This window comes from Mytilus trossulus, chromosome 2, assembly GCF_036588685.1.
Source record: "Mytilus trossulus isolate FHL-02 chromosome 2, PNRI_Mtr1.1.1.hap1, whole genome shotgun sequence".
NCBI classification, from domain to species: Eukaryota; Metazoa; Mollusca; class Bivalvia; order Mytilida; family Mytilidae; genus Mytilus; species Mytilus trossulus.
The window spans coordinates 51327806-51352280 of record NC_086374.1 but is presented as its reverse complement, the minus strand read 5'-3'; the positions used below and the strand labels follow the sequence as shown (position 1 = coordinate 51352280).

Genomic DNA, 24475 nt, shown 5'->3' with positions numbered 1-24475 from the left:
TTTTGCTAGCTGATTTGACAATTGTGTTTAATTAGTTAATATGCTTTATTTCTGCTTTTCACTTAAATTTTTATTCCTCTATTTAATATAAAAACAAAGAGATGTGGTACTGTGGCAAATGTGACAACATTCTACCAGACACTGAAGGATGTACACAACTATATATAGGACATTGCATAGACTTCAGTCATGAGCAAATCCCATACCATTAAGTCACTCATAACAGCCCACAGTATAACAAAATGTCAAACAATTGAATAAAAATAAAACAACGGCTTACTTCATGCTAGAAACAAAGCAAAAAAAGATATGGTAGACATAATAAATGAAAACCATTGAATTACAAATCTCTAATTTGAGAGAGCAACATTCATTTTATTGAAGACCTGTTGGTGACCTTCTGCTATTGTTTTTCTATGGTTGGGTTGTTGTCTCTATTACACATTCCCCATTTCCATTCTAAATTTTATTAAAAACATGCTTAGTGTGAGACTCGCAACAAATCAAAATATAAAATGTAATGAATTAAAAGACATGGAGCTAGAGGCATTGATGAAGGGAAACAAAAAATACCTTGAACCAATTATAACCATGAATTGGAGAAAAAGTTTGGTTGTAACTTTTATTGGTGTTATTTGATGAACAAATAAACAGGTCATATATTTCTCCCTCTTTGAAGGTATTAGAGGTTAGCAGCTGGTATGGTTTGTGAGGTCTATATTTATTTGACAAAGTTCATCAAGGAAATTATCAAGGAAAAATTTACTGTATAGTAATTACATTAACTGTGCTGGAAGTTATTATTAAAATTCATAAAATTTACAAAATTGTCGTTAGTAATATATATAGATACATAAGTAGATAAGTGGAGCCACTATAAAAATCTATATAAAATTATAGATATATAAAGTGGTTTCAAATATTAATACATTTATCGTCTATTTTTAGAAGGCACACCTATTGTTCTTCAAACATCATGAACATGTTTTATATTTAACTTTGGAATTTACATGAAAAATGTTTGCTTCTGGTTATATAAATATAAACAGTATGGAAAATTTACAACCATAAAAAATTATTAATTGTAAATGATGCTTATAGTTTCATGATGTTAGACTCTAAACCAAATATGTTGATTTCTTGTCCAACTGTAAATGGAAAATGTACGCAATTCTCATTAATGCTGAAGAGGTGTAACTCCCAAGTAGCTGTAACTTGTCAAATGTGTCAAAAATCACAAAAACTAAAATGGCGTTGTTTGGATTGTGAAAGAACAATTTGTGCAAAATGCAAAGATATTAATTCAAAAATTCCATCAATCTCTGGACATGAAGTAGTGAGTTTTACAGACATTCCTGTATGTAGAATGGAACGCAGAGTAGAAGAAGAAATTATGAAAAATCAGTGCACCAAACATAACCGGAAAACTTACCGATTTTTCTGTCGAAATTGCAACCTTTTAATATGCTCCGACTGCATAACAGAAGACCATTCAACTCATAATCACGCTTACATTTCACAATTAATCTATGAACAAATTTTGAAGGAATCTGAAACTTTAGACAGTTATTCAATAGAATCTAAAGACATTGAGAGACAAGACTTAGCTCCAGCAGACTCATATTGTTTGTTAATGACGGAGTTTGAGCTTGTTCATACTGTAAGGACTAATTTACCCTCCATTAATTACATGACATTGTCAAATGATGACGAAGCTTACATTTGCAGCATTGACAGAAAAACAATTGTCAATCTTAAACTAAACACCACAGGATTTTTTACCAGAGTGAGAAAACTATCAGATTCAAAAGAAGTTGATGAAATTGTAGAATCTCAAATTCAGCCCAGTGATATTACTATCAATTTAAAAGGAGATCTTCTCTTTATATCAAATCACTGTCTAAAATTAGTTACAAAACATGCTCAAGATCAAAAAGAAATTACTGATATTAAGGATTTTAATCCACTGAAGCCAAAGTGTGTTCATTATGACAAAGAAAGGAACATTTTCTTGGTAGGTCTTACTGAAGGTGATTCTGACTTTGAACTTTCAAAAAGTAGCCTTCGCCAAGTTGTTGCCGTTAATCAGAGTGGTCAACTGCGTAAAAGATTTGAATTTACAACAGAAAATAAAAGGCTATTTACCTTGCCAGTGCGAATTTACAGCATAGCTGATGGGGGAATATGTGTGATCAATCGCGTTAGTCAAACAACTGGAAGAGTTATCTCCCTTAATTGGGAAGGAAACTTGCTGTGGACATACCACAATCCACCTCAAAGTTTATGCCCTAATCGATTCTATCCCACAGATTTGACAATGACAAGCACTGAGAAAATTATTGTTGTAGACAGTAATAACAGAGCATTTCACATTCTAAATATGAACGGAGCTTTAATTTTACATCAGTCATCAATTAATTTGGGAATTGAGAGGCCTTTATGTTTAGACACTGACAAATCAGGGTATCTATGGGTAGGATGTTCACGTGGTGATACTCTTTCAAGAGATGGTGCAAATTTGTATAAAATTAAAATCAAAGGCTTATGAAAATTAAAATGTTGGAATTCGTTTTCCTCTGGTTCTGAAACATTACACATGTAGAAAAAGGATAATACGTAGTGAAAATGGAAATAAACAATTCATTGTGTGCATTAGTTTACTCCAAAGTTTGACTGGGAGATTAAGTATTGTAATTTCTGTACCTAATATAATTAAATGTATTTGCACAAGAATGGAAAGCCTAGTTTATTTATTATGATGCTTGTATTTTGTGTTCTGCACAGCGGTCAGTTATCAAATAGTTTAGCAGAATATACACCTTTGTTACTTGGCTATGATTTTTCCCTGTCTCTCTGACTCCCAATGTCTGCCAAAGAAAACTCCTTATGTTTATTGTAGATACAGCTTTGAGTAACAGATAATTCCTTCCAACAGGGACTTAGATTACATATTTGCTGTATATATGTACAACTTAACGCTCTATTTCTAGAATGAACAAATATTACAAAAATGGATTTACGTGACATCAATTTATAGAAATGGTAAATAAAACACACATTAGGGACAAGTAGGGTTGAGAATGTTTAGTTTTGACACATATTAATTGGATTTTTCTTTTTGAATGAATTGGATTTTTGAACCACAAAATTGTCAATTGAATTGGTTTTTTTTATTGTTTTCATCATGTAATCACGCAACTACCCAGCTTCCCTGGAGCTCTGTCATTCAGTTGCAATTTTATATTTAACAAACTGATTTTTTGGGTTTTTTTTTTATTTTGGTTTGTGTTTAACATAAAAAAATTACAAAAAAAGTCTTGAAGAAGGAGGTTAAAAAATACCTGACAAATAAAAACGTATTCAACCAACAAAACAAGTGAAAAATAACATAGATGACATGTCAATCGTTGTCAATAGAATGAATGAGCAGTCATATTGACTTGCTAAAACTCATAAACATGATAAATATACAATTAATGCAATAGAACCAATAATTAAACAACACCTACCTCAACAAGAGTGCACACTCTGAAATGCTAGCCTATCTTACTTATCATTGAATTTATGTTGAAAGTCTGTACCATTAAGGCTTTACTACAAGTATGAAATAAACTTAGCATTATCAATGTTCTATGAGAATGACATCAAGGTCAGATGAAGCAGGTCAGACAGACATGTACACCTTACAATTATTCTATACACATTTGACCTGTTGCTTGTAGTATCTGATAAACTGACAAAATTACAAATAACTTATCATAAGTAAATGAACCATGAAAAGGAGGTCAAGGTCAGATATTACCTGTCAGACAGACATGTATACCTTACAATTGTCCCATACACTAAACATAGCCAACCTATTGCTATTAGTATTTGGAAAACTAACCAAAACCTAACATTCATGACCTATGAATAGAGGTTACGGTCAATTGACCCCCCCCCCCCCCCCCCCCACTAGACTAATATATACGCCTCATATTCATTCCATACACCAAATAAAGTTGACCTATTGGTTATAGTTTTTGAAAAACCGACCAAAACACAAAAATTTAACATTGACCAATGAACCATGAAAATAAGGTCATGGTCAAATGAAACCTGCATGACTGTCATAGTACCCTTTACAATCATTCCATACACCACATATAGTTGACCTACAGTTAATAGTATCTGAGAAACAGACCTAATCATGTAACTTTAACCATTGACCTCTGATCCAAGAAATGAGGTAAAGGTCAGACAGACATAAAATTGAGAATGGAAATGGGAAATGTGTCAAAGAGACAACAACCCGACCATATAAAACACAACAGCAGAAGGTCACCAACAGGTCTTCAATTCCCGCACCCAGAGGCGACCTTCAGCTGGCCCCTAAACAAATATATAATAGTTCAGTGATAATGGATGCCATACTAATTTCCAAATTGTACACAAGAAACTAAAATTAAAAAAAAACAAGACTAACAAAGGCCAGAGGCTTCTGACTTGGGACAGGCGCTAAAATGCTGCGGGGTTAAACATGTTTATGAGATCTCAACCCTCCCCCTTTACCTCTAGCCAATGTAGAAAAGTAAATGTATAACAATACGCACATTTAAAATTCAATTCAAGAGAAGTCCGAGTCTGATGTCAGAAGATGTAACCAAAGAAAATAAACAAAATGACAATAACACATAAATAACAACAGACTACTAGAAGTTAACTGACATGCCAGCTCCAGACTTCAGTTAAACTGTTTGAAAGATTATGATATCATCATATGAATATCAGGCACAATCCTTCCTGTTAGGGGTTTAGTTTAATACCATCATATTAACATATATGGGAAGAACATAACCTGTCTCATGCCAACAAATGGTTTTCGAATAAATGTGTTTAGTTCCTATGCAAAGACCTTATAAGTGAATCAATATTAACACCAAAATAAGCAATCTTTAATGACCTGACAACAGTATCGTAACTATATCCCTTCTTGATAAGTCTATTTAAAGGTTTTGTTAGTTTCTGAGGTGAATACTGACATTTTTGTGCTTTATAAAGAATATTTCCATAAAAAATTGGATGTGAAATACCTGAATGTATAAGAAGTCTGCATGTTGAGCTAATTTACGAATGATGTCCTTATACCGATGATAAAATTTAGTAAATGTTTTGACTCGTTTGTGATATCGAAAACCCTGGTGTAATAATTTTTCAGTAATACATAAATTTCTCTCGTTAAAATCGAAAACATTGTTACATACACGACCGAATCGTACAAGTTGAGATATATAAACACCGTAAGATGGCGACAAGGGAACTTCACCATCCAAAAATGGATAATTAACAATAGGAAATGAAAAATCATCTCTTTTATCATAAATTTTAATATTAAGCTTTCCGTTAGTGATATAGATATCAAGATTGAGGAAAGGGCAGTGGTCATTGTTAGTATTAGCTTTATTTAAAGTAAGTTCAACAGGATAAATTTCTTTAGTATATATACTGAAGTCATCATTATTGAGAGCCAAAATATCATCCAAATATCAAAAAGTATTATTAAATTTGTTTATAAGAGGTTGTTTCAATGGGTCTTTGCAGATTTTTGTCATAAATTGTAACTCATAGCAATACAAAAACAGGTCCGCAATAAGTGGTGCACACTAAGTCCCCATTGGAATTATTGACGATATACTGATATAGGCATTGCAAGCTTAAGGAACATGTATTCCAAATATAATTATCCATTTTAAGTGACTAAAATAAATTGGGAATGTGTTTATGAGACACATATGATGCCCCTGCTTGCATATAATGTTATAAAGGGACATAACTCAAGAACCAAGTAATAGACATTGTGTATAAGTCCCATATCATTTGGTTGAGGCAACCTAAAGTTACAGAATACAAACAATAAATTAAGCAATTTTCCATTTGTAAAGGGAAGTAACACTAGAATGGTAAAGAATGAGGCCACCAAAATTCATACTTGATCTGTGTTTTGTGGTAATAAGCTTTGTGAATAAGTTTTATAACATTTGGTTGAGGCAAACTAAAGAGAAAGAAGAGACACCAAAAATTCAGCAATATTCCCATACATAGAGGGGTATAACTCTAGAACAGCCAGACTTCATTGCATCATTTTACCCATGGCACCAATGGAATTTTTTTTTTAATCCGAAATCCTCGTTTTTAAGTATTTACAATTTTTAAAATTAACGGAAAACAAAGAATATGGAATTTTATTTGAGTCAGAAACATATCCAACAACTTGCTGTGCAAAACAATGGTAATAAAGAAATAATGTCAGCTTGAACTACCAGTTTTAGTGACTTGTTCACCTTTGTACAGAATAAGTTTTCTCAACTATGCATGCTCAACACATGCTCAAAATCAACCATAAGAAAGCATTATTTAAACCATCAATGATAGCATCAAGGAAAAATTGACTGGAAGTAATTATTGAAACTGATAAATTTGTAAATAGTATTTGAAGATCCTTTGGATCACATCTTATTGTTTAACTAATGTAAATGTTCCTCATTGATCTTCACACATGAATATGTCTATTGTTAGAATGCACTACTGTAATTCTTCAAATGTATCATATTTAAGTTTGGAGTCTGCATGAGAAAAGCATACTAGTATAAATATAAACAGCAAGGAAAATTTTCAGCCATAAGAAATTATTAGTTTTAAAAGACGCTTATAGTTTTATGATGTCAGACTCTAAACCAAATATGTTGATTTCTTGTCCAACTATAGATGGAAAATGTACGCAATTCTCCTTGATGCTGAAGAGATGTAACTCTCAAGTAGCTGTAACATGTCAAGTGTGTAAAGAATCACGAAATGTAAAATGGCGCTGCATGGACTGTGATTTAACAATTTGTGAAAATTGCAAAGATATTCATTCAAATATTCCATCAATCTCGGGACATACAATAGTGAATTTTACAGACCATCCTGTAACTCCTAGGCCTGTAAACAATGATGGAATGGAACAGAGGCTAGAAGCAGAAATTAGGAAAAAACAGTGCACCAAACATAACATTAAAACATACAATTATTTTTGTCAAACTTGCAACTTTTTAATTTGCTCCGACTGCCTTTCTGAAGTCCATTCAAAACATAATCTTGCTGAGATTTCTCAATTTGTAAAAGAAAAATTTGTGGATGATGTAGACGCTTCAACAGATTACACAAAGGTGTATAAAGATATTGAAAAAAGACACTCAGTTTTAAGAGATTCCTTTTATTTGTTAATGACGGAATTTGAGTTAGTTCATACCGTAAGAACTGAGTTACCGGCCATAAATCACATGACAATGGTTAAAGATGATGAAGCTTATATTTGGAGTCTTGATAGAAATATTATTATCCATCTTAAACTCAACACCACAGGATTTTTGAACAAAATGCAGAAACTATCAGATTCAATAGAAGTTGGTGAAATTGAAGGATTTCTATCTCAGCCAATGGATATTACTATCAACTTAAAAGGGGATCTTCTCTTCATATCAGATCACTGTCTGAAATCAGTGACAAAAAAAGCTCACAGGCAAACAAAAATTTTGGATTTACATGATTTTTATCCACTGAATCCAAAGTGTGTTCATTATGACAAAGTAAGGGACATAACTTGGGTAGGACTATTAGGTGATGACTCAAACTTTCAACTCACAAAACGAAGTGTTCGTAAAGTTGTTGCTGTAAATCAAAGAACACTGTATAAAGAGTTCCAATATACAGAAGAAAATAAAAGACTATTCACATTGCCAGTAAGAATTACCAGCATTAAAGATGGGAGAATATGTGTGATTGATCGTGTCAGTCAAACTACTGGAAGAGTTATTTCCCTTAGTTGGGAAGGAAACTTGATGTGGATATATAAAGATCCCCCTTCTGGTGTATGCTCACATCCATTCAATCCAACAGATATGACAATCACAAACACTGAGATCATCATTGTAGTGGACAGTAGTAACAGAGCATTTCACATTCTCAATACTAAGGGTACTCTTATTTTACACCAATCATCAATTCATTTAGGAATTGAGAGGCCATTTTGTTTGGACACTGATGAATCAGGATATTTATGGGTAGGATGTCTACGTGACTCCACTACCAGGGAGACTGGTGCAAAAATGTATAAACTTAAAATCAAAGGATTTTAGAAAAAAAAAACTATTACAGGATTTCGTTTTTCTCGAACAATATTAACATACATTTGTATTATTCAAAAGAAAGTTGGAAATTAATTGTGTGATTTAGTTCTATTGTAACATTTTGACTGCACAGACTAAGTTCAGTTATTTTTAAATGTAATGTAATAAAATGTAATGCACAAAAAACTAATAGAGTAAAATAACTGTGATGTTTATTTTGTCGTATTCTTTGCATTGATGAAATTGACAAAAAACAAGAATGTATCCCTAGTACACGGATGCCCCATCCGCACTATCATTTTCTATGTTCATTGGACCTTAAAAATTGGGTAAAAACTCTAATTTGGCATTTAAATTAGAAAGAACATATCACAGGGAACATGTGTACTGAGTTTCAAGTTGAATATACTTCAACCTCATAAAAAACATCCTTATTTCTTTTAAATGTGACAATATTGGTAGAATTTGATAAAAACATAGCTAAAAGTCATGATTCAAGCAATTAAGCATGCAAATCAATTTTGCAAACATTGACATTAATCATTATCAACCAATAAAGGAAATATTTTATAAGTCAGAGCAATTATATATCATTCTTGATTCATCAACTGAAAATTCTTACCAAAACATAGTCATACTGGCAATCATTATGTTGTTCCAAATCCATGGCAGCAAAGGTCAAGGTTATCTGGTCACCTTCGTGTACTGAAATGACCCATACACAGGTGGCATCATGATTATATGGACTTGGATAGTTAGGGGACATCACTGAACCACTGGCATCTGTTAGGGTTCCTCCGCACTGTGGTCCAGCTGAAAATATCACACAAGTAATAATGATGACTCCAAAATGATGTAACACCAAGATAAAACTAGAGGCTCTAAAATGCCTGTGTCGCTCACCTTGGTCTATGTGAATATTAAACAAAGGAAGCAGATGGATTCATGACAAAATTGTGTTTTGGTGATGGTGATGTGTTTGTTCATCTTGGTTTACTGAACGTTCTTGCTGCTTACAATTATCTCTATCTATAATGAACTTGGCCCAGTAGTTTTAGTGGAAAATGTTGGTTTACAAATTTTATGAAAATTGTTAAAAATTGACTATAAAGGGCAATAACTCCTTAAGGGGTCAACTGACCATTTCGGTCATGTTGACTTTTTTTGTAAATCTTACTTTGCTGAACATTATTGCTGTTTACAGTTTATCGCTATCTATAATAACATTCAAGATAATAACCAAAAACAGCAAAATTTCCTTAAAATTACCAATTCAGGGGCAGCAACCCAATAACGGGTTGTCCGATTTATCTAAAAAGTTCAGGGCAGATAGATCTTGACCTGATAAACAATTTTACCCCATGTCAGATATGCTCTAAATGCTTCGGTTTTGAGTAATGAGCCAAAAAATGCATTTTACCCCTATGTTCTATTTTAAGCCATGGCAGTCATCTTGGTTGGTTGGCCGGGTCACGCCACACATTTTCAAACTAGATACCCCAATGATGATTGTGGCCATGTTTGGTTATATTTGGCCCAGTAGTTTCAGAGAAGATTTTTGTAAAAGTTAACGAAGACAGACGCAGGACAATGACGACGACGGACAATGGACACCAAGTGATGGGAAAAGCTCACTTGGCCCTTTGGGCCAGGTGAGCTAATGAATAGCAAGAAATTGTATCAGTAAAAGATTAATTTTTATTTTCAATTTTTACATTTTTCCTTTGATCTAACTGCCTAATGTTCTTCCATATCATAGACAGGACCAGATACTCGAAAATAATAGGCAATGACAGCTCATTAGTGCAGAAACATCACATGTTAATTTTCATCCCTAGCAATTTATCAATGAAAAGCAGGTTACATCATTAATGCAACTCATACAAATATTAACCTGAAACCCCTGCATAAGTAAGGCTGAATCCTTTTCTTGTAACACTGTGATCAGTATGTAATAATACATAGCCATGAGGACTAGTAGTGGTCAGAGGTGCTGGTAAAATACTGCTATTACAATAGGTACCCAGCAATCTGGAATCATCTGTGGAACCATCCCTTATCTGAAATCATATATATTGTATATTTCAGAATGATGTCATTTTTTTCCAGTCTTAAAAACTTACAATTTTTTTAAATTGAATTAATAATCCACATTATTTATAAAAGGAAAAGCAAATGAAAACTAATCTGGTCTTTTGGCCATTAGATGATTTATTCAAGTAAAATAAGAATGACTTACAAACAGTTACATGTTCTTATAAGATTTTAAATACTGTCATACCTGTAAGTAGTCATGACTACAATTGACATGGCTTTCCAAATTCAGGAAAGCAAAGGCAAACACTATATTATTTCCTGGATCAACAGAAATTCTCCACACACAGTTCCTGTTGTTAGGGTAGTTGCCAGGGTAACCAGGACTATTAATCATGCCATGGTTGTTTCCAGTAACTTCACCTCCACAAACTAAAAAAATATAAAAGAACATATAGAACTTTTCATTACAGGAGTCAAATTTTCAAGGTTTACACACTAAACAAATTGCACATTGACTTCTTAATTTTATCTCTTTAAATAGTTCTGCATCATCCTACTTGTAACATTATCAATAGTGATTTTGACATAAAACATGTTTCCAACTTTTTTTCGGGTTACAATAAGTTGTAAATAGTTGCATGGAACAAAGTTGAATCTTAAATAAAAACTAACTGTCTTGCCCACTTCTGTAAACCACCTTATATTCACAGATAGTTTATTTCTCGTCTTGTCCTTCAACATTTAAATTTTATTTTTGGAGATATATCAAAAGTTTGAAAAGGTGACCCATATAATTTGATTTTTCTATACATGAAACAATATATATACAACAGTAGATGTTTTTTAAAAGATCTTTCACTCAGTGCCATTAAAGAAAAGTTAAAATATGTGTATAATTTAGAAAAAATAATGGCAGTCAAAAGAGACAAGATCACTTTGATACCATGTGGAATGCATTTAAAGTATTATTTTAATAATTCCTTTTGTCATCTTTTTTTAAAATACCAATTGTCAAAAATAACATAATATATTATTTAATTTTATGCTGAGTTCACACGTAGTTCAAATTCGATTCGAATTAAAAAGAGAAGAGTGTGTGAACGCGACTAGCGAATTCGATTCCCATTCGATTAGAATTCAATTTGAATTAAAGGTACGTGTGAACTAGGCATTATAGAACAACTTACTATGTACTGAAATCTTACAGGATATTTTTTACCTCTTCCCTTTTCATAAAATATTTACCTGTCTCATGTGGTATATAGTACTACATATACGTTTAAAATTTTCTTTTCTTTGCGTAATTATATTCTCTTTTCATATATACATAAAATTGAATTTACAACTATGTTTATTGTTATAAATAAATATATTGTCAAATGTATTGCTAATATTACTGCATGTTTGTTTGATGTGTTGTATTTGTTGTAATTCTTGAAAATTAAAAAAAAATTTAAAAAAAACATTTGAAATTTGTGGTCCATCTATCTCTATCAAATTAATCCCAGAAAATTGGTGTACATATAAAAATAATGAATCAGCATTTTATCAAAATCCCCTCCAATAAACATGACAAGAAGGACACTCAATTAAAGATTAAGTTTAAATTTCCCTGCAATGATAACAATTATCTACCTGGTATAACAGATCTCCAGGTGACTGTAAAGCCATCACGTGCAATACTTTCATCGCTATGGAACCACAGGTATGCTTCATGTGTTGTAGTATTTATTGTTCCACCATTAGGTAGTGTTGTTCCACAATATTTCCCGATCCTGTGCTGGGAGGCTGTAGGTCCATCATGTATTTGTAGGTAATCAAAGTTACAGTTAGAATGTTGCTCAATGTTGAACTGTGTAAAGGTTAACATCAGTATCTGCCAAAGAATTCACAAGTAGGTTATTAATTTTGAGAAAAACTTCTAATTTATCATTGAAAATAATCTTGGATTATGAGATGGTCAGGATTATACAGTGCAAACACAACTAGAGGCTGTAATTAGCCTGTGTCGCTCACCTTGGTCTATGTGCATATCATAAACGAATGAAAATTTACAAAATTTATGAAAATCGTTTAAAATTGACAAGAAAGGGCAATAACTCCTTAAGGTGGTATGGGTGTCTTTCGCCATCTTGGATTGTAAAAAACAGAGAATCTAAGGTCCATATTTTCTATCAAATTAGCAAAATTTGATGCAAGAATGCAGATATTTCATGTGTTTTTACATTTAAAAGATCCAATTTATAAGAATATAACTTATAAATATAAATATATGTACAAGTGTAGATTATTTTTGGTTGTTTTTAAATATTTTGAAATTGTCATTTTAAGGGGAGGTAACTCTGAAACAGTGCATTTTCTGTTGGATTGTTCATGGAATTTTCCTACTTTGTATTTTAGCCGGAAAAAACGCACGGTGACCCTATCTTTTCTTTTGATATTATCAAAGCATTGTTTGAAAGCTATATTTTCCTAATTTATTTTACAATTCTATCATTTCGTTTAGTTTCTATTCACAAAATGGTGTTTTTTCCTGTATAATCCATACAAAATGTGTCATTTTGTCACGACCCGTAGCTTGAAAAAATGCACGGTGACCTATCATTTTTATAATATTTTTTAACATGTATCCATAGATACTACATTTTGGCAAAGTATGAACAAATTCTATCATTTTTATTTTAGACTCCCATACCACCTTAAGGGGTCAATTGACCGTTTTGGGACAGGCGAGCTAATAAAAGATAGGACAGTAGTGTTTTTTTTAAAAGATATATGATGTCACTTATTGAAAAGCATCTACACTTTTTTAGGGGACAGCTCAGGCCCATCTCTGGGTGCAGGATTTTTTTCGCTGCATTGAAGACTAATTGGTGACCTTTGGCTGTTATCTGCTCCTTAGTAGGTTTATTTAAGAAATAATTCATGGGGGTTGGAATATATGTTTCTTTTAAAATTAAAATCAAGGTCTGACTTCAATTATTTTCTGATAAGTGATTTTAATAATACTGAAACGGCAATCAAATTCTTACGGTTGTGAATTCTGTAAAAAGAATTGGTGTATCATAGTAAAATGTATATTCTCACCTTTCCTACTGCCCCTCTGATCTCCCATGCACAGTTTACACCATGTGGATATGATGTACCAGTTGATAATGGATATACAAGGGTACCAGATTCTTCAGTCAGTGTTCCTCCACATGCTGGATATAAACAATGGATTTAGAATTAAGATTTTAGGTACAGACCAATGTCATTTGATAAAGAACTCAATGTGCTTCATATTATATGTCATAAGCAGTCTAAAATTAATACTCACATAGCTAAAATTTATTTACTTTGTTGCAATGCATGCTTACACTCAAAATTAAAGATTTTTAAAATAAATCTAACATAGCTTAAACTTTAACAAGTTTAATTAACAATTATATGCAAAATATGAGAAAAAAAATATGAGGAAAAAAAACACTATTAGCAATGGTTTAAACAATATTTTCTTTAAAATTTGTTAAATATGTCCACTAAATTTTGCTAAAATTTAACTGGAACCAAACTTATTCATAATCTATGAACATTTACATATTATTTAACAATAATAAACTATAAATATAAGTACACTGTTGTTGTTCCTGACAGTTTGAACCAGAGAAGGTACCAGTACACTGACAGTTATAACCATTAACGCCATCTACACATGTGCCACCATTCTGACATGGGTTACTGGAGCACTCGTTAATATTCGTATCACATCTCACACCCCCAAATCCTGGATTACAGACACAACTGAAGGAGGATCCAGAATTCTGCAAAAGATAAAAACTTTTATTCATTGATTAATGATATTGTAGATTCGTTATTTTCATTAAAACTCATTTTCATGGATTAAGAATAAATTTTAATATCATATATACTTGAAAGTGGTATTGTAAAATTCTGCATTTCACCTTATTGGAAAATTTCACAGAATGCTCAAATTTGTGGTTCAATCATTCCTATGAAATCCATGAATATTGGTACTCTATGAAAATTAAGGATTCAGAAGTACTGTGAATTCATTCAGTATCCTGGGTACATATTTTAATGGATTGAGGAAAATTTGCATTCTCATGGATATTGAATTCCTGGTTTTGGCAAATTCTATAGAAATAAATAAAATCAGCAAAAATTGGTATCAAATGAATAATAATTAAGGGCATACAATACAGTTTTGATTCTGTATTTACAAGTTCGTGAAAATTTGCATTTAAGCTATTTTATACCTGATTAAATCAAATATGTAATAAAAAATATACCTTCATGTGCTAATTTTTGAGTAAAATGAGGTCGAAATTTTTTTTATTTGCTCAAAATTCAGATTTGTGACCGTAATTTCTTTTTCGAAAGAAAGACATAACTTTTTTGTTATAAAAAATAAACACAAATTGTTTTTTGTTAAATAATCGGTAATTTCTGTATTTTATAAGTATCATAAAAAAGTATTTATTTTTTATTCAGAAATAACTCATATTTATCAAATGTTCATGAATTGAGGAAAATACGTCATTTTTTTACGCATGTTTATCAAGATTAAAAAAAATCCTCTATTTACAGTTTTATAAAATTTGGGACACATAATCTCCCTGCAAAATGAAACAAATTGCTGTTTTGAAAAATAGGGGTCCATGAACTAGTTTTCAAATTAAATCAGTATGAATGATAAAAATCAGTCGAATAATGCATCTTTTCCCGATATGTCACAGTTTGACGTCGCGAAAATAACATTTTACGTTAGCAACGTCATTACCTCCCTTGTAACTGTATTGTATGCCCTTAACCCACTGTATTAGTAAATCTATAGTCATGTCTGATTTCCAAGTTTAGTTGTTCTGTTAGGCATTGCATTTTACAGTTCTCTCCCTTTATTGTTAGTTCATCATGTGATAGTGTTAAAATTGGGTTTTATATGTTGGAACAACAGAAATTAAATAGACAAAAAAGAATCATAATAATGGTGTAAAATAACCTGACAAAGGCCTCCATTTCTACATGGGTTACTAGCACATGCTCCAGTAGTGGGTCCCTGCTGTACACATCCACTGGCTCCAATACCATTCCCTACATAGCCTTGACGACAGGTGCACATTCTTCCACCAAACCCTATAAATATATGCTTTATAACTGTAAGATGCTATTAGAAGGACAATTGCATAACAATATATTAATCTCTGGATATTTTTTGGTTAATTGTGTCATTGTGTTGCAGTCTAATTGATTGCTACATTTATTCATAGTTGTTTCTACAGCCAAAATCAGCAGATAAAATTATCTTAATTTTCTAAGAAATTCAAGTATAGTAATACCATAAATTCGCTCAGAAAAATATGACTGAAATATATATATTTAATTTACCTCCGATACATTTCTAGGAATCTGATTGGTTAAAAGTGCCCTCGTGGAGACCATGTATATCTCATATTAGGTTTGTAGGAAGGTGGGGCTTATCTCATACAAGGTTAGTAGTGATGTTAAGTCCCTTTATATACCATATAAGATGACAGGGAGGCGGGGCTTATTTCATACACGGTTAGTACTAGTGTTACGTCCCTTTATAAAAACAAAATGGTACTGAGAAAAAAATTGTAAAGTATTCAACAAAGATATTGATGATTAAGATTGAAATAAATTCATAAAACCCTTTAAACCTAACACTTTGTTATTGTTGGTATCTGTTTTTGTAGGATCAATGAAAGTAGTTTCTTAATGCTAACAGTATTCAGTGAAGACTTGCTCATTTTGATAGGTCGCTAGTCTAAATTTCACACGTTAAGATAGTCAGTAAGATAAATTTGTTACATAGTGTGCTAGTGACCTAATACGGTATATATGGGGTCAGTAAATTCCATATAAGAGTGAGAAATCTTTGAAATATTGGGTAATATTTTTGTTCCAGTATAAACATATTATATATCAAAATAAGGTTTGAGTCAAATGAATTTATGCACTCCAAATAATTCAAATAATGTAAATCAAGTTTTCAATTTTTTCTGATGATTCAGGGTACCTGGATTTTCAGAACAAACAGCCATGGGATGACATCCTCCATTATTTGTCCCACACAGACCAACCCAGGAACATGTGACTCCATTTCCTTGGTAACCTATAATGGAAACACATCTGTCATAATTGCTCTGACTAACTAAGTTTTTTTACTTTTAATCATTTTAAGAATATGTTTATTTACAAGGGAGGGGGTAAGATAATCTTTTTCTTTAAAAAGTAATAATAAGATATGAATCTTGTTCTCAAAAGACATGTTTTGATTAATAACAGTCTCAATTTGTGCATAATCTTCAGGACATGGTAACGATGGTTATCAGAATATGTCAAATATCTTTTCCTGAAGTTACCAATTATTTTGAAACCCTAAATCATGTGACTGTTGTTTAAAAGTATGGTCACCTGAAACTGATTAACCTTTATATATGATCTAATCCATGTTATTTGGACACTGTTGGATAGTTGTGTCTCATTGGCAATTTTATCACATCTCCTCATTCAATATCTTTACTCTGGAGCACTATGTTAATACGTAAGATAAGTATATCATTCCCTCTAAATTTAAGAATCTTTGAAAAAACCCTGAACATTAAGTGCATGTTTTTTTATGCTTCTATCATTGAAAATGTATGCAAACTTCAGTAAAATCAAAAATTATATAAAAGTATATTGTGTAAAAAGTTAAAGATTTAATAACAAAGTTATGTTCAAATACCTAATGGGCAAGGTCCACAAGATCTTGATCCACGTGTGTTGGTACAATCTACACGAGGAACTAAAGAACATCCACCATTGTTATTGGCACATTCATTGATATCGGCACAAGAGAAGCCATTACCAACATAGCCAGCTGGACACTGACCACAACTGAAAGTTCCAGGAAGATTTATACAAGGAACTTGAGGGTCAACTGAACATGCATTTGATCTTTCATTGCATTCATCCACATCCACAGTACACGCAGGATCAGATCCAGACTTTGTCCACCCATCATCACAAATGCAGGTATACTTAGGCTAAAACAAAACATTTCTAAATTTTAAAATGTAACAACTTTGAAGTGAGCAAAGCTAAAAAATTACCATGACTGAATGTTTAAGAAAGACATCCAAAACCAAATAAGTATCTTATTTCTTATTATCTAACTACTGTAAATTCAGAAATTATTGCGAGGTTTTTATTATTGAGAAAAATGCGACAGAGTTGAAAACGCAATAATTTAAACTCGTATTTTGAAATATGAATTAAACAGGATTTTACTCAAAATTGTAATAATTAAAATTGCATTTAAGTCTAAAATGACAAAATCGCAATAATAAATGCACGCAATAATTTCTGAATTTACAGTATCAAATTATCCAAATTGACTGGCTCTTTTGTGACCAAAACCATGAAAAAAACTTGATATATGGTAATTTGTCATCCACCTTTTTCAACACATATGCTTCTATATAATGGTAACAAATACTTACCATATTTGGTTGTGTCCGTTGTCTATTAACACATGTACCATGTCCACACATCTGTTCATTAGATGCTCCTGTACAATCATCATGTCTTTCTGTACACAGGACACCATGGTAATCAGCTGTACAGCGACATCTACAAAATAAATTACAAATGTAGTGTACCGAAGCCTGCTAAATCTGTAGTATGGTAGAGCCCCTGAAGTAAATACCTTGGGTATTCAGGGACGTTATGATAAATAAATGTTCAATTACAATTTTTTTCCAATCAACACAAATATAATCTTAGTAATATAAATCCAAGTTAAATACTGGAATATCCATCAGCTGGTTTTCAAACGCCTTGTGGTCAACACATTTTTGTGAATCAACTAAATAGAAGTTTCTTCTTCACAGGACCCAAATCCTAATCCCTTACATGCAAAAAAAACCTGATTGCATCATCAGGATGTCAGAAATTCTATAACTACCCCGTAAATAAATTACAATAAATAAATACTAGAAAAGAATTCTCTTGGAAAATTTTGCAAAAAAGGACACTTTTATCCCTAGTCCTTCATGCAGCCATAATTTTCCTTTAACCATCTTTCAAGCTTTAAATACTCTCCTTAACTTTATTCTACAAATATTCTTAAAAATAAAAATAATATATTACGTAAATCCTCCTTGAGAATTGACACACGTAGCACCATTTTGACAGCCTAAATCTGTTCCTGCATAAATACCACACTCATTGACATCAAGTTCGCAAGTTATTCCCTGGAATAAAAGTATTAAATGCATTAAGATCAACATATTCATCTTTAATACTTTGTATATAATGACAATGGACTGGCAAAAAGTGTTGAAAGTCAACTTGAATCACAATTAAAAGGTAAAAACTAAAAAGGGTTTCTACCTACTTTAAACTGGACATTTTAGAAGTGTTTATTTTCAGATGTTTTCCTCATTTTAGCTTTATCCAAAGGTCCTGTTTTCTTAATAAATAGTACATATTATTTATCAAATTTTTAAAACGAATTCTTCATGTAAATGACCATGTTTATTATCGATTTCTAAAGTAATAATTAGCTGTTGTATGGTAAATCAGCAAGCCGACCCTCATTTTATTTGCTTGTTAGAATGTAAACTGATACACCCCATACTAGTTTAACAAGTTTTCTTCATGTTATTGGCTCATAGAAAAAACTTCATTCAAAATCAACAAGTTCATCATCATTTTCAGCTTGTTCAAATGTCATTTTCAATTTCCTTTACAGTCAATAGGGTTATTTCAATAAAGAAATAATTCCTTTATCTTGATTATGCTTTATGCTTATTTTAACATGAGTAGGCTTTATATTGGTCAACGTTTTACACTGAGCGTAAGCATGACATTAGAAGAAATTATTTCGATTCTTATAGGATACAAGAGTGCACACACTGAAATGCCTCGCCTTCTTTACTGAACATTGATTTTATGTTGATATTCCTGAATATAAAGCTTTTCTGCAGGTATCATATAAACTTAACATGAATCAAGAAAATGAGGTCAAGGTCACATAAACTAAATTTAAGGGAAATACATGTTCACCTTACATTCCTTAATAAACCAAATATAGTTGACCTTATTGCTTATAGTTTCTAAGAAACAGACTTAACCAAGAAAAACTAAACATTGACAAATGAACCATAAAAATGAGGTCAAGGTCAGATAAACCATGCTGGACAGACTTGTATACCTTATAATCAATCTATGCATTAAATATAGTTGACCTATTGCTTAAAGTATCTAATGGAACACAGATCAGAGGAAAGGACATAGATGCTCGGGGGGGGGGGGGGGCACTTCCTATGTAATGACTGGTAGGAATAGGTCACTATTTATGCTTCATGATATATGAAAAGGGTGAGAAATTCAGATTAAATATATCAATAGGTTGATATTATCACTTGCTGGATATATATTTTAAGTATCTGAAACTAATCAAATATTCCTGTTTATTTTTAATACGGTTAAACCACAGTCGTAAATGCATTAGCTATTTGTCAAACCAATTAAACTCTATTTATTCAATGTGGTATTTCCACTGAGGTTAGATATAGGAGCAATAAATCCAATCATTTTGACATTTCCACCTCATTGACATTGAAAGGTTTGCATACATGAAACATTAGAAGAAATTCCATAGCATTGTGTCAGCGTCCTTCAAGAGGGAACGACAAATCAGTTTTTAATTAATGTAGACTCAGTAAAAGTGATACTATCTGAAGTGTTACTACAATTATCTGATAAAACATTATCTATTGTCTTTTCAAATTGAAATTTCTTCATAATTAAAGTTATAAAAGGGGCAAATAGCACTGGCAAAAAGAAGAGTGAAGAATTTATTGGAAAAGCAATGTGTGATGATTGCGACTGTGTTGCTTCTAAACAAAAACGTAAAATGAGCGGAACCTCAAAATTTTTGTAAACTCTAATGTATCAGAAGATGAAAAATATCCAAATATATCTATAGGTCTGCTCACCCCTACCCAAAAAAGTTTGAAGTGGTTCCCCCCCCCCCCCCCCCCCCCCCCGGGCATAGATGTGAGGCTTGATGTAAAATTCTTACATATATATTTAAGGAATGACTAATATTTTTTATGTTATTTCGAATAGACAGAAAAGATATTAGAGTTATTTCTTATAATTTAATTCTAAATTCCATTTTAAACCAAAGAAAACAATGAAAAAATGTTAATGACGTCACGGTCACATGACTAAATTATGTCTATGGGCTCATAACAAAATAACGTCAGCCAATCAGAAGATGTGTTACATCCAAAATTAAATAATATACATATAGACACACTACCACTACTTATTTTCATACCTGCCATGCATTTGGACATTTGCATGTAAATCCATTGTATCTATCTACACAAGAACCGCCATTCCTACATGGATTACTGCTACACTCGTCTGCTGTCAGTAACTGAAATAAACATCATAATGGTAGCATTCAGTCTGCAATTATTGTTGTATTACATTATTAAAAAGTAAAATCACAAAAATACTGAACTTAGAGGAAAATCAACTCGGAAAGTCCATAATCACATGGCAAAATCAAATAACAAAACACATCAAAAATGAATGGACAAGAACTGTCATATTCCTGACTTGGTACAGGCATTTTCAAATGTAGAAAATGGTGGATTAAACCTGGTTCTATAGCGCTAACCCTCTCACTTTAATGAGTCTCATCAAATTCTGTTATATTTACATTGATGTGTTCAATAAACAGACACAATAAATAAAATAGTCAAAATATGGGTACATTAGTCATCATCCTATAACAATTTTAAAAGGAACAATTTAACAGAACACAAAAACATCTACTATCTACAGATTGGTTGATTTGAGTGTCTGACTTCAGAAATTTTTTTATACGTCACATAAATTTGTGGTTCAATGTGCATACAAACGGTTTACTCCTGGTTTGCCCACTTTTAATCCTACCAATTATCTAATAGCAAAGAAAACAAAAAAGACAAAAGGTTTAATGAGCATACAATTGTATAGTCTGTTCCAACTTAGGTATATAGTTTATCAGTGTTTTCTTTCTATATTTACTTATTTTTTATTATGATTTTTGAAGAAAAATAATAAATAAATCACTTAGGGTTTCTCTCAATAATTTGATATCAATTCAATATTATCATAAAACATACAATTATAGACAAAACAATTGAATGACATTCAGTAATAAAAGTGTCTTCATATTATTTTAGTTTCTGAATGATTTTCATGATATAAATACTGCAATACAAATATTGCAAACATAATTTATATGATATATGAATCAAAGTTTATAAGTGCATTACATAGGGAATAAATAAAGCACTATCATGGTAAAATAAAGAATAAGGTGTACCATGGGCACAGTATGTATACTAAAGGGCAATAGAATATGTTATATATCATATCAATTTGACAAAAGCGGCAAAACATTATATTAAAAAAGACACTAAAACAATATTTCATTAAGTTGTTCAATTGAAATTGAGATGATGGGATGCTATGTCAGAAGAGTCTATCACTCTGACGATTCCTTGTCGGTATCTGGTCTATTACTTTGAATCTTCTTCTTTTTAGTGGGCGGGCTCCTCCTCCTGCATACTGGATAACATTTCTTTCTATTAGTGCCTGGTACTTCTTCATTAAGGAGGCTCGAGGGTATACAAATTTCAGAAAAAAATTTAACATTTCTTTTTCAATACAAATTTTATTTGTTACCTTTTGTAGTTGTAACTTTATCATATGGTACAAAAATCATTCAAAACAATCAATTCGTGTTGGCCCCAGATGACTTTTAAAATGTATACATCATTGAAAAAGTTCCAAATTATCTCCCTTTGGTGGAAAAATGCCATTTTTTAGCCTTAAAATTTAAATATCTTTTTCAACTCATCGGTGACCTATATTTTTTAATATAATTTCCATATAAGCTGTACTTAAACTAAATTATTGTAAAATTTGAGCGATTTCTGTAATAAATTTCTTTTTTTTATTTCGATATTAACTTTATTTCTCCTATTACTTCAACAGAAAAAATCCACTTTTACAAAAATGTATGCTTCTTTCGAAGGCAGATTGTGAGCGCAAATGAACGGTGACCCCACTTTTTTTTATTTTATTTTTCTATTAACTTTAAGATAAAGTTTATTTATAGAAAAGTATAGAGAAATCCTATATAAATGATTTAGACCCGCGAACCCCCTTAACTCATTTGTCTCGTAGGATGGGCATGTTGGAGTCTCATCATAATTTTGGTGTTCTATAGAAAGCGATATACTTCAACCTAGAATTCTGTCACATAATCAGTCAATAATGTTGTAGCAAGTATTTTGTCAGCTTCACCAATGTCTTCTAAACTTTTTTGCAAAACGTCCTCAACGAGTTGGGGTGGAACAAGAGGTTATACTGCGGCTTGTCTTTTAAATCAAGTGTTGTTTCATTTTCTTTATCATACGTTTGTATTCAACAATACTGTGCCTTTCAACAAATACACTTATAATAAAGTTGGGAATACCATCTGTGTTGTTGGTTGCTGTCTCATATTTTTTTCTAAATGAAGATGTTACTGAATTTCTTTAGCGATGAATCCTTACTTAGCTTCGGATTTGTTTTAAAAATAAGAAAATGCTACCTTTCAGAGCTCTTAGAGACAGATTTACTGTTCAAATTGTGCATTTGTTAAGCTGCAGTTGCATTTATATTCTATTTGTTACAACTAATTTGACATTTGTTATATTAATTTCAGAGCAGTGTATTTATTTAAATAATAAATATATATATATTATTCTTTAGTTTATAATTTTTCAGAATGTGACAACAATTAAAACTTTTTGTTAATAAATTATAAAAGTAATACACATTTTTATATTTGTCAATTTCGAGTGTATACACTTTCCTTCAAAATTATATCAAATCAAAAATATCTTTGCACATTTTTCTTGAGTTAATAGCAGAATATACAATGTATTATCTTTTATTAAAAAGTACAGGTAAAATAAGATGTATAATGCCAAATTCTGCACATTTTCCTGCTCAAAAATATTAAAATAAAAAAATATTTTTGCAGATTTTCATTGATTTATTAGCAGAATATTGTATCATTTATATAAAAATTACAGGTAAAATAAAAAGTAAAAATTATGACTTTTATTTAGAAATAAACCATAATTGTTAAAACAACAATTCCCCCTATGTTTACATATGCATGTAATTAAAAGTGGGCAAACCAGGATGACACCATACAAACAATTTTAAAATTCACATAGGCAATGTAAGCTAAGCATACAGGGTTAAAAAGTCAAAAGTATGTAAGAATAAATTTCAGAAACAGACCGAGATTCAAACTAGTCCAAAATTTATAGATAGAATTTATAAGAATCCAAAAATTGTTAATTCCACTACGCAATTAAATGATTTTGACGTTTGTGGCTCAAAGTATATAGTAATTCATAATCATTTATAGAAATATATCATAATGACATATAATAGACCAATATCATACTGGCGGGATCTTTTAAAGTACAGAATCACGTTATAAGAACAAAGAATAAAAGAGAGTAAAAGTAGAAGGTTAAAGAAGACTGGTACCTATGATTTTATGATTCAATACACAATATTGTTATAAAGTAGTATTTGATTTAGTTGTTTTTTTACCTGAAATTGAAAAAGAACTACAAAAGGATCAAAGTACAAACATCTGGTAACAATAGTTTCTGTATAAAATCATAAAGGTAAAAATCATTATTTTTTTCGTTTAACTTCACAAGATTTCAAAGCTACTCACACTTCTAAGCTGATTTACTCGCCTTTCTAGTCTTCTGATCTGAAATTAAAACAAAGAGTTAATTTGGATGTAATATAACAGTGAATTAAAATCCACGACTTATAATATATACTGTAGTTTAATGTGTTGAGTTCATTTTTAAAAAAGTTCAGCATTTTTACAGTCGATTTATAAAAATAACCTACATATACAATTGACATGATATCATTAAATTTCTAAGTAATGAACAAAATCAGATTATTACATAACTAAAACTGTTTCTTATCAGTATTTTTTTTAAAATAAGAAAAAAATCCAGAAAGACATCTTTAATTGTGATATGCACTTTAACATACTCAGGTAACCTGGTAACTTTATCTCTCTATAGTTTAACCTCAATTAGTCAATTTCAAAAGAACTTGACAAACTATTTGACTTTCTATTAATCAATTATCATGGGTAAAAAATTTCATGCATGTGGGAAAAT

The 24475-nt window shown here is 31.2% G+C and overlaps 1 protein-coding gene across 1 annotated transcript in view; it reads right to left on the bottom strand.

Annotated features, from left to right (window-relative positions):
* Nucleotides 1–24475, bottom strand: part of LOC134707527 (cubilin-like) — a 122341-nt gene that overhangs the window by 75932 nt on the left and 21934 nt on the right. Inside the window, exons 8-20 of the mRNA XM_063567369.1 lie at nucleotides 24010–24048; nucleotides 20542–20643; nucleotides 18342–18445; nucleotides 17693–17822; nucleotides 16936–17236; nucleotides 16225–16320; nucleotides 15187–15320; nucleotides 13801–13987; nucleotides 13272–13387; nucleotides 11820–12060; nucleotides 10429–10613; nucleotides 10042–10207; nucleotides 8770–8960 (exon numbers count right to left, since the gene is read on the bottom strand). Of these exons, the coding sequence (XP_063423439.1) occupies nucleotides 8770–8960; nucleotides 10042–10207; nucleotides 10429–10613; nucleotides 11820–12060; nucleotides 13272–13387; nucleotides 13801–13987; nucleotides 15187–15320; nucleotides 16225–16320; nucleotides 16936–17236; nucleotides 17693–17822; nucleotides 18342–18445; nucleotides 20542–20643; nucleotides 24010–24048 (1992 nt within the window). The remainder of the gene's footprint in view (nucleotides 1–8769; nucleotides 8961–10041; nucleotides 10208–10428; nucleotides 10614–11819; nucleotides 12061–13271; nucleotides 13388–13800; nucleotides 13988–15186; nucleotides 15321–16224; nucleotides 16321–16935; nucleotides 17237–17692; nucleotides 17823–18341; nucleotides 18446–20541; nucleotides 20644–24009; nucleotides 24049–24475) is intronic.